This window comes from Drosophila ficusphila, unplaced genomic scaffold, assembly GCF_018152265.1.
Source record: "Drosophila ficusphila isolate 14025-0441.05 unplaced genomic scaffold, ASM1815226v1 contig_198, whole genome shotgun sequence".
Classification (NCBI taxonomy): domain Eukaryota; kingdom Metazoa; phylum Arthropoda; class Insecta; order Diptera; family Drosophilidae; genus Drosophila; species Drosophila ficusphila.
In genome coordinates this window covers 1,358,793-1,370,104 of record NW_025064092.1, presented here as the reverse complement: position 1 = coordinate 1,370,104, position 11,312 = coordinate 1,358,793, and the positions used below count along the sequence as shown (strand labels likewise).

Here is an 11,312-nt window from a genome sequence, read left to right as displayed (position 1 = left end):
ATAAATTAAATAGTTCTTTGTGTGTTTTGCTTTCTTTTCGATATCTTTTATGTCGTTGTTGCATTTTTGTTTTTGTATATTTTTTTTCGTGTGTAGCAGTTAATATATAACTATGTATATGGTATTGGTTAATATATATTTTTTCGTATATATTTTATGGGTCGAATACTTTTTGTTGTATGTTTTGTTTTGTTTAAAATTATGAACACAAGTTTCAAGTCTTTTGTTGGATTTGCTTTTCCGTTTATTATTATTTATTACTTTTTACAGTGTAATTGTCAAACATTTATGAAACAAACAAAACAAAAACGCGTTTCTCCTTCTCCAGTTGTTATTGCTTTTTCCGTTTATTTACCGTTTAGCATGACAATTGCACACACTCCCAAACAACGGGAGCGTGTGTGTGTGCTTTAATGAAAACAAAACACACACACACACGCACACACACGCACGAGGGAAATCTGAGAAGAAAGCAAAAACTTTTGCGATCTGACTTTCTTCGGCGTTTTTTTGTTTTATCGATTTTATTTTTAATGATGGTATGGTTGGTTTGCTTAAGTTACTGTAGTTTTTGTTTTATGGTAATATTTTACTGCCACTTTCCTCGACATTGTGGTTAAACATTTTCTCAGAACTTTTGTTTTCCCGTTTACATTTACATTTGCATTTGATATTTGTAAATAATTGTCGACACGCTTTGTTTACAAAACTGTACTGCTGCTGTTGTTGTTGTCGCTCGCTGCAAGGAAAAGAGAACACGTTTGTTTAATTAACTAATTGAATTATAATTAATAATGGACAATACATTTATATTGGGGTGCCGGAAAGGTTTGAAGCGTACGGCGCAAATAAAAATAATAAATAATAACAATCTTGCCCTCTCTGCCTCTGTTAACTCGCTGTTAACAGACTCTCTTTTTAGCCGCTCTCCCTCTTTGGCAGGTGAACGAACGACACGCGACGCAAAAAGCATGCGTCTGTGTGCGAGCGAGAGAGTGAGCAAGTTCAACGTGTGGCTTGGCGTTTTTTTTTCGTTATTTTTTTTTCTGCCGGGGCGCCGCCTCTAATACATACACACACGCCCACCTCTGACATTGCACTCACACACACGCATACCAAGTGACAGCTGTTTCAAGTTCGATTTCGATTTCGATTACTTTTTTCGACTCTGTTGTCAAGGCGAAAAATTTAGTGTGCATTTTAATTACAAATGTTGATTAACCCATGCAAGACACAATACACAACATTCGTGAGCAAATATTTTAATTAGCTAAACAAAACACACAAACACTTTGTTGTTGTTTTTGCGGTGAAAGTGGCGTTTATTAGCGTTAAGAGCTGCGCTGCTCGCCTTTTTGTTGTTGCTTTTCCTGGGCACATGTCGGCATTTTCGCGATTTTGTTGCCAAGCAAATGGAATTGACCAGCAGACAACCAGGGTTGCCACCCCTCTTTACATTTTTGGTTCTGCCTTTTGGGAAAAAAAAAGGACAACTAGGGGGCACTAACCAAGAGCTCTAAGAAGTTCACACAATTCCTATTTAATATTCTTAGGTTTTTTTTTTTTTTTTTTTTTTTTTTTTGCAGCCTGATAAACAAAATCTAAACATATCATCCATGTAACCTTTATGAAATAAATAAAATATATTCTTACAAAATAAAAATATTTACAAAACCAATTTTTCATCATCTTTTTTTATTTTGCAGAAAATTATTCACACAGTTTACCGTCAAAACAGAAGATAACCAGTTCCCAAAAAAACAAAAATAAAGAAAATGAACAAGATGAAGAAGAAAAGTGCAGTTTGTGAGTGACTTTGCCCCTCTGAATCAGAAATTTATAAAAAAAAAAAAAAACAAATAAATGCGTCATACGTCTCTGCACTTTGTGACTAATAAATAAGTAATTCCCAGTGCGCTGATCTTTGCAGATCATGCGGCTAACGAGTGCTAACCCGTTGTTGTCGATACCGTCGACCGCTTATCAGAGTTCATTTGACTTTTCACACTTTTCTGCAATGTCCGGTAAGCGTATTTCTTTGTTTTTTTTTTTGCATTTATTTATAGCACCGGCAGCAGCCAAAGTTTTTGCATTCTTCATCATTTATTTTTGGGCCAACACGAAATCGGCGAAAAGCAACAATAAATAGATGCAGTAACGACACGGACCCACGCACACCCACACGAAATATAAAACAACAAAAATCACACTGAAAAAAACGAAAACGAACTTTTTCCTTCGACTCATTATCGGTGGCTGCTGGCAACCCTGGCCATGGTCTACAAATATCTCCGAGATCGAGTCTCGTTCAACTCCCACAACTCTGGGAAAAACACTAAAAATTCCACACAAACATTCCTGCGAATACAGTAACTATTCACAAATGCATGCTTTTGCACTATCACCGTGGACGACCGTTCGCATAGAAAAGAATTTAAATCAAGTGATCAGGAAAACTATGGGGAATAAATACAAAGACCTAAAGAATAGCAAATTCTTTAGGAAATATAGTAGTAAGTGTAACGAAAAGTTACAAAAAAAACACCTTTTGTTGGAATCCCATTTTTGTTTTTGGGACACAACGCGATCAAATAAATTGTAAGTTAAAATCATCGGTATTACTAATACAAAACACTTTACCTGAATTTAGGGTTAATAGTATTCATAATATCTATATCTTTTTACGAGTCCAACTAGGCGAATAGCCACTGTACCAGTGTGCATAAAAAACTTTATGATCAGCGGCGGCCGTTTGACGTCAGAATCAGTTTGTCTGTCTGTCGGATTGTGCCTATATACGAATAGTGAATATACTCGTATGTAGATATGGTCGCTCCGGTGCTCGTGCTCTCTTTCTTCAGTCTTTCTCCGCTTACGCCTCCCCCACCACCGACAACCCACTACATCCACCCACCGCAGAAAAAGAAGACGCAGAGCAGCACGTCATGTGGTGACCTAAATCGTTCGTGTGACTTTTTCCATTTGCGCTCGTTTTGTTTAATTCAATTTGCGTGCACATTTAATGTTGTTACTGAAATAATATGTGGAATAAATCATATATCTGCAACAGCGTCTTCTTCCTCCGTTGTTAATTCGTTTTTATTTTTGCGCAACATGTGGCGACGCCCGAAAAAAAGTTTTGTTATTAATACTGCGTACTCACACTTTTACCCACTCTATATATTTGGCTATGTGCGTGCTCCAGATTTTCTACGTTTCTACTAAAAATACCTTGTAGGCGCTTTCCGTTTTTTCTGTAGTCATTAGTATCGCTGATTAGCCCTAAAAAGAACTGAAGAAACTTGAACAGCTAAAAGGGGCTACATTAAAACGGCAAAACTTCCTTAACTTGAACATAAATATTGCTACTTAAATCAATTTTGCCTACAACTTTAGCATTGTTAAAGACAAATTAGTGTAAGGACCTGTCCTTACCCAAAATTCTTTCCCTACACAACGAATACTTTCTAGTGTCACAACCTTAAGACTGCAATTACTTTTATAAACAAAAGAAATATAAATCATCCACTGTTTTGAAAGAGATATACATAATTGGAGAGTTTTAGGACATGTTTTTGATGCTACACAGTAAAGAAATGTTTTACTGCTTTAAAACAAAAATCAATTAAAAGAAAGAATTAACATAAACATAGTTTATAAATGTAAGCAAAATTTTGTTTAGTTCTCTAAGAAAAAACTAATTTTTTTCAAATATTGAATCATTTATCATATGAAGTAAAACAACATATTAATGTAATGTGCAATCGACGATCTAATTATTCATTGAATGTTTGAGTGTTCAAAAACCTTTTTGTAATAACCCCTATATTGAAATCAGTAAAGAAAGTAAGACTGTGCTAAAAAAAAAAAAAAAACGACAACAAAACGGTTTTTGCGCTTTTAAAGCACTTTTTCAATGGAAGATTGTGCAAAAAAAGCAGAGAATTTATGCTTTCTTTCTTTGCACTCCCCGTAACAACCGCGTAGCCCCCTTTCTCTGTCCCGCTCACACCCCTTGGGTAAGTGCGTAGTAGAACGGGCACGAGGAAAAGAGCGATAGAGAAGAATCGGAAGCGGAGAAGAGAAGAAAGGAGAGCGAAGAATTTAAATGCCGATGGCTGGCTAAGTTTGTTTTATTTGTTTCTGCCGCGGTTGTTGCTTTTTTCTTTATTTTATAGCTCGGCTTGGTTCAAAGTTCAATGACCGATTTTGCCTTTGCCGAAACTGAAGCGAAATGAACTGAAATAAAATAAAATAATGAACTGAAATGAAGTGAGTGGCGCAGTCGCAGAGCTTTGTTGCTATCTCCTTAACACGAACGCACACTCGCACCTAAACACATACACAGACAAACCGAGGCACATGGCCACACACAAGGTCAGTTAATAAAGTTGATTTTTGCTCAATACGCAATAGCGCAAAAATGTGCAAATAGAAAATATAAACAGTAACAAATGGCAAGCAAGAACACAAAGAAATAAGCGGCAATTAAAATAATCTTTCATGTTTGCAAACTAAAGACATTTTTATTATCTGCCGATACACACATATTCTAAAAATTACTGTATTATTTCCTAAAAGAAACATCATTAAATAATAATATAAAAAACTACTCAAAACTACAATTTTCTTAATTTTTAAAAGTTGTCACTCGTATTAGGTTTATTTTTTGTCGAGAAAGAATTGTACAGAATACAATAAGTTTACCCTTAGAAATTTGTTTATATGTGAGGTGTGACAATTTACTGCAATTTTTTGTGAATTAAGGAACAATTTTATCAAAGCAAACTTTATTCAACCTGAATTTGTGATAAGATGCAATATTTTTGCGATGTAATTAAATAAGAATACATAGATTGATCAATTGGAGAAAAATACAATAAGCATTTTTTGAGCAAATTAAGCTTATGGGTATTTTTTAAAAGAAAAGCACTCTTCTCGGTACACAACTTCGATTCACTCCTAGTTTCTTCGAGTGCAGCAGTGTGTTTTGTATGGTAATTCAAAACTGCGCATTCATTGATGACGGATGACGTCGCAGCTTTGACAGTGGCATTGAAAATTTAAATTTCGTAAGCAGACTGCAAGCAACAACAATACGAATAAATACAGGAAGAACGAGAATAAGAAGAAGCTTCAATTACTCTGCTAAATAACAAAGGAAGAGAATAGCCAAAATGAATTTTAATTAAATAAATATCTCCCCCAACACGAAACCCTACATACATTTTGTTGCTGGAATGTTAACTTAATATGCGTTAGTGTTGGAATTTCTGTAATGTGACCAACTTAAAAATAAATAATAAATTTCACTCTCACCCATGGTTCAGCTATTTAATAGTCATAAAGACTGAAAAAACAAACGCATATACATATATCAATTTTTTTTAGAAGGCAATCAAAATTTTTTTTGTATGTAATTGCATCTTTCTTAGAAAACATAAATGCAAATCTCTGAAAGAAAAAATATACATATGTATGTAAATATCTGTTCGTCGTGTCGGATATAAAAGATGAATTAGTTTTTGCCTGTTGAAACAGATAAAAGTTTCAATGTGCTCCTAATTAATATATTTCACTAATGTAAACCTATTACACTGGTATTTACAAATATTTGCTGTATCTATAGAGCATTGCAACGAGTTGACTATATTTCGGTTAAAGGGTTTTCCCCACATCTATTTAACTACACTTCGGTTTCTGTTTTCTGTGTACGAGTATTTTTGTTTGTTTTGCTGCACTGATTAGAGAGTAAAATAATAATAACCCAAACAAATGCCAGCATCTCTCTTCGTTCGGGACAGCACGTGTATAAAATCTGGTTTGTTGTGGTTAAGTGACAGTGTTCCACCCACTTTCTCGCCATTTTCCCCTTAGTCGCTCTCCCCCTGCTGACCACACATGTTAGCCGGTTAGTTAGTTAGTTACTTAGCTAGTTAGTTGGCTGCGTCAGCTTCGCAATTGCGGCGCAATTGGGGACTAATGAAATGTTCTTGGTACGCATTTAGTCCGGCAAAAGGGGAGAAAGGTGTGAAAGCTGCTAACTGAGGTGTTAATTACCCATCGCTATGGCATCCATTAATCCTGCAGGAGAAGAAGAAAGTGGCGAAAGCGACGGGGAAAAAATATGAGCAATCTCTTAATGGTGCGTTATTCTGATGATTTTCAATGAGCAACTAGCAGGCCATACAAGTTTTAAAGCAATTTTATAAATCATTTGGAAAAACAAAAAAAAAACTATATAATTTGCATGAAATTTGAACAAATCTAAATGCAACCAATTTTCAAAAACATGGATTGCAAATTGTAAAAGCTGGCATATGTAGATATAAATAAATCCAGTGAAATATTGACCCAAATCAGTTAAAAATCTATCAATCTATCCCCTAAAATCCACTCCAACATTTACGACAATATCAGCTTCAGAATGACATTTTATGGGATTTAAAATAGGTGTTAGATTTTATATACAACAACTCAGCAGCCTGACGCCCATTTCTCAAATTTCTATCCAAAAATGAACCTTTTCCAACTGATAACCGTACTCCTCACGATCCTCCGGATAACCAACGCGCGGGCGATGAGCTTTAACCTTCCTCCTTTCGGATTCGACTCCTATTTGGACACCTACTTGGACAATCCCAGCGATGACCTGTCCCCAAATGAGGCCAACTGCGAAGCGGAGGGCATTGAACCGGTCACGGCGGAGTCGCCTCCCTGCATGGGCTACTCCACCAGGTCTCCCTATCAGCCCGGCTCCTCCTATTTACCCGGCTTGTCCGGCGAGGGCAGTCGGGACATGGATAAGAACAGGGACCACTGTGATGCCCTCGACAGCGAGTCAAGCATGAACCGAATAAACGCCACCCAAATCGCCGAGAAGGCCGCCCAGATGGCCAAGGCAGCCAACGAGGCACAGGCGGCGGCCGCCGAAGACGCCTCGCGCCAGGTGAAAATGCAGCTGGCCGACAAGGCCTTGTCCGCCGCCCGCGCCGCCAACGCCGTTCTGGAGGGCAAGCAGGGTTTGGTCGACGACATCGCCATGGAAATCAAGGAGGCCGAGTCGGTCGTCGGCCAGGTGAGCGCCTCCCTGGAGTCCAGCGAATCGCTCGTGAACGCCTCCTGTGCCGCGGTCAAGGCGGCGGAGGCCCAAACACTCGCATTCAGGTAAAGATGTTAGACTTCATCACATTTAGCCGATCAAACATAAAAAATTACCCATTTAGACTTGGACTGAGTTTCGAGTTTATCATTGAACCTTCGTTTATATATAATCACTAGCCGCCAAGAAAACAAAACCAGAGGCTGTTTTTAGAAGTTTGATGAAGCCATAATTTGTAAATTCTAGGGTAGTATGCATATGTTTATAAGGAGCAACACGGTTTTTATTTAATACCCAACAATTTATTTTAATCTGATTTTTTTAAAATTGTTAAAAATAAATGTTTGTATTTTAACAATTTTGAATTGCTGCAGATAACGAAATCCTATATATGGTCACCAACATCATATTGTTCATATTCTTTTAAAAGACTGGATTCAATCGCGTATTGTTAAAAATGTATTAATCCTAAGTGGCGATAAAGAAAGATCTTGGCGACAATGTAAACGTGGGAATCTACTTATTTTAAAACTGAACCCAATAAATGCCACATAAGTTGTAATGATCCAAGATTAAGACACAGACCCACCCCTCTTTAGATATCGATTAGATTTGTATGTTCATCCGCCTTCATTCTCGCAGGTCTTTGATGGAGCAGACCAAGGCTAGTTTGCCGGACATCAATGCTCTGATCGAGCAGTCGACCGCTGACCTCGAGGAGAAGAACCAAATGTTAGCAACGGCGAAGGCCCGTGCTGAGCGCCTGGGCCAGCAGGTGGCGCAGGCCAGGTGTGAGGTCGAGCAGGTGCGGGAGGCGGCCTGTCGAGCGGCCTCCGCCGCGGTGGAGGCTAAGCAAAAGGCAGCCGCCTGCCCCTCGGACGGGGCTGGTTTTCAGGATCGTCCTTCTCCTTGTCCTCCGACTCCTTGCCCCACAGTTCTGCCGCCGCCTCCTCCTCCTCCTCCTTCACCACCACCACCACCTCCAAGGACAGGGGGCTGTGGCTTTTCCAAAAAATCTGGCGGCTGCCACGCCCTCTTGGATCTCTACAGGCAGCGACGAAGGCAGCAGCAAAGGGAGCGGCGGGACAAACTCCGAAGGCGGGTGATGCCAGCTTCAGGAAAGTCTATGTTCAATGACTATCCCTTCGAGCGAATGGACTCCATATTTTGAAAGAAAATTTAGTTCTTCGTTTAGTTCCTCATTGTTTGCATTTCAATAAAGCAAGGCCATTGCTGGACAATTTCTAAACACATCAAAAAACATAGAGGATCGCGCTTTGAACAAGTGCACTCTAGTTTTGATAACCATTATCCAAAAAACACAAAAAAAAAATTATATCATGAAATAGTTTCCCACAAACCCAACTTCTTTCGTTTTAAATTTAGTTTTGATGAGACTAACCGACTTATTGTTGGCTTATAAAACAAATTCATCCCCTGTTCATTAATTTTTTTATAACGGTTTTATTTGTATTAAAATTTTATGTCTACATTCTTTACTTTAAATAACGTTCCTCATTATTAACTGGCCATAAGGATTGCTTCTCTGTGTACATATGTCACTCTAAACCTTGATAGATGCTCCAAAGTCTACTTTCTATTTTTATAGTAGTTTTTTTTCTATTTATATATATATGTACATAGATTACATTGCCTATTTTTAAAACGGTTTTAGGTCAGATGAAGTTTGCACTACATTTAAAGGACAGATTAATATTTAATATGAATGGGGAATATATTGTTTTTTATATATTTGCATTATAATTGAAAAATAACTATTATTTTGTACGTATACATATATTTGTGTAATTATAAAATCTGCATCATCGAGCGTGCACTGTTCTAATATATCCTGTGGTGCAAATTCAAGGAAGTTAAGTTTCATCTTTACGAGTGATCTCTGTAGCTGCCTGAATATGCAATTGTTTACCAACAAATTCGCTTTGCAGTGCCGTAATTCTTGCGAAATAAACAATAACAATGGAGCAACGTTGTTGTTGGGCGAACGGTATAGGCAAAGGAAAATGGGTGCAAGGCCAAAAATCAACGAAGCACGATCACAAAAAGGAGAACGGAGAAGGAGAGGGAGAAACGGAGGAAAACCAATCTTTGTCCGGTCAAAACTAAAGAAACATCTGCCAATGCGACGCGTCCAGCTGTTTGGGTTTTTCCCTCTTCTTTTGTAATTTTCATGGAAAAGGTGGGCGACTGGGTGTTAAAAGTGCAACGGCACTAGAGTTGCCACCTTTTTCGGCGCTGTTGCGTCGTTGTTGTTTTTATTGCCCCTTGAAACTCGAAACGGAAGAGTGCGAGAGAGAAGCGGGAGAAACAGAAGAGAGCGAGAGAGAAGGAGAACAAGAGGGCGCGCGCATTTGTCAGCAAGAGAGAGAGGGCGAAAGGAGAGAAAGCGAAAAGGAGAGCAAATTCATTAAATAAGAATAAATTGAATTATAATTTTTAAATCGACAGTTATTACTTCAAACATAAATAATAAGATGTTTTAAAACAAAGACAATTTAATTCATTGGGAAATATATATAAATAACCCTAGAAGTCAAATAAATGCAAGCGATTTTGCATAATTTAAAATTGATTCCTTTTGCATTTAAAACCACTTTCCTAATCTAAAAGCTTTAACCGGATCTAGTTATCGGTAAACTAAGATTTCGCAGTTCGACTGCCAATAGTGGAAACATCCAACCTAAATATCTAGCTAAAACATGATATCTGAAATGCCCTTGTCAAAGAGAAACTATATAGATTGGCAGGACTTACAAATACAAATCTAAAGTAAACCGCATTTTCTAGCATTTGTCTCATTTTTGTGAGTTGCAGTAGAAAGGATAAATTGCTATCTGAGAATTGAAATTTTGCCGTTTGCATTGGACATCTTGAAACCTAGCCTAAACTTGAATAGGTAACAAAATTAACAAAAATATAAGATCTATTCCCAACCTCCAGTTGGACCCTAAAATGCCGGCAAGTCCAATTGGCTTGCTTTGGGCGCTTAACAGCAACACTGTTAAAGATTAACAGCACGCTGTAAGTCAGACGCTTGATTTTTGGCTCTCTTCTCTCTCTCTTTCTTCAACCTAACCATGTATTTTATAAAAATACATACTTACATTCGATTTTCGCCGTTGTTTTTAATTTTTTGGTTTTTAAATCTCCAGGGTTTTTTATATTTTCGCTGGTACTATTCCACACATGTTTAAAGTTGCTGTTGATGGCTGCAGCTGCCGTTGTTGTTGTTGTTGTAGTTGCTGTTACAGAAAAACATGTTTCACTTTATTCCTTTTTTTCTTTCGTTGTTGGTGGCAAGAGAGGGACGTCAATATGTGACGCGCGCACACACACACTCACACACACGCAGCGAGAGAGGGCGAGAGCGAGAGAGGCAAACAAAAAAGATTTTGCCGTTTTTCGTTGCTCGTTGTTGTTGTTGCTGCCGCTACCTTTTTCTATGTTTCCATTTTGCACTTAATGTACAACTTGTACGGCTCAATTTGCAAACATTTCACATTGCTTTTCTTTTTTTATTCAGCCCTGTCTGCCACAAGAAAGAGCGCGTCTCCAGTGTACAAAAAAAAAGGCACACACCAAAAGAGGAAAAAAAACACACATACACTCACGCAGGCGGACGCTCACGCACGCACACGCATACACAGACACGAGCGAATCGGGGAAATGCTAAATAAAAGCGTTGGGTTCTCGCCTTTCCCGTTCTTTTTGCGGCTTTCTAATCGGATTCACTTACACCATGCCGATGTGCTGGGCAGCGCACTGCATATGGCCAAAATGATCGCAATTCGCGCGCACGCACTACCGACTACCGACACTTTTAACCGTGATTTCACGTGTCGCGTCTTGTCTCCGTCTGCATCTATAAACGATACTTATTCTCCTATCGATTAACGTAGTTCGCTTACGTTGTTCGTATCGTATACGTAAATGCAATGCTGTTGGCCAGCTGTTCTGTTATTAGCTTCTGTTGTAACATTAATTCTGTTCAACATTAAAATCGATTTTAGAAGCGTCATTTGTCTCGGCGTATCGTTGCAAGTGAAAAATAAAAAACGATTGCACAGTGTTACCAGACGGCAAATATTATTCTAAAGACAATGAATTGAACAATATACTAAATTTCAGTTTTCCCTAAATTTGGCGTCCGAAACGTTTTCATGCACCCACCAACACACTGGTTTGAAGC

The 11,312-nt window shown here is 38.2% G+C and overlaps 1 protein-coding gene and 1 long non-coding RNA gene across 3 annotated transcripts; one reads left to right on the top strand and one right to left on the bottom strand.

Annotated features, from left to right (window-relative positions):
- Nucleotides 1-7: 7 nt before the first annotated feature.
- LOC108091072 lies at nt 8-11,025 on the bottom strand. Of its 2 annotated transcripts, XR_001771373.2 has the most exons (3): nt 10,228-11,023; nt 356-739; nt 8-110 (listed from the first exon to the last, which is right to left on the bottom strand). It is a non-coding gene; the product is annotated as an uncharacterized LOC108091072 (long non-coding RNA). The 2 variants fall into 2 exon arrangements; XR_001771372.1 differs by lacking the exon at nt 8-110 and having other exon boundaries at nt 220-739; nt 10,228-11,025.
- LOC108091071 (cilia- and flagella-associated protein 91) lies at nt 5,136-9,389 on the top strand. The gene is made up of 2 exons (XM_017190075.2): nt 5,136-7,167; nt 7,745-9,389. Exons 1-2 carry the CDS (start codon nt 6,518-6,520, stop codon nt 8,271-8,273), a joined length of 1,179 nt encoding a protein of 392 aa, XP_017045564.1. The 5' UTR covers nt 5,136-6,517; the 3' UTR covers nt 8,274-9,389.
- Nucleotides 11,026-11,312: the final 287 nt, after the last annotated feature.

What these genes read in the sequence shown, in the direction of transcription:
- LOC108091071 (XM_017190075.2), top strand. Translation starts at nt 6,518, where the DNA reads ATGAACCTTTTCCAACTGATAACCGTACTCCTCACGATCCTCCGGATA. An exon ending in GCCCAAACACTCGCATTCAG is followed by an intron (nt 7,168 to 7,744) that starts GTAAAGATGTTA and finishes TCATTCTCGCAG; the next exon opens with GTCTTTGATGGAGCAGACCA.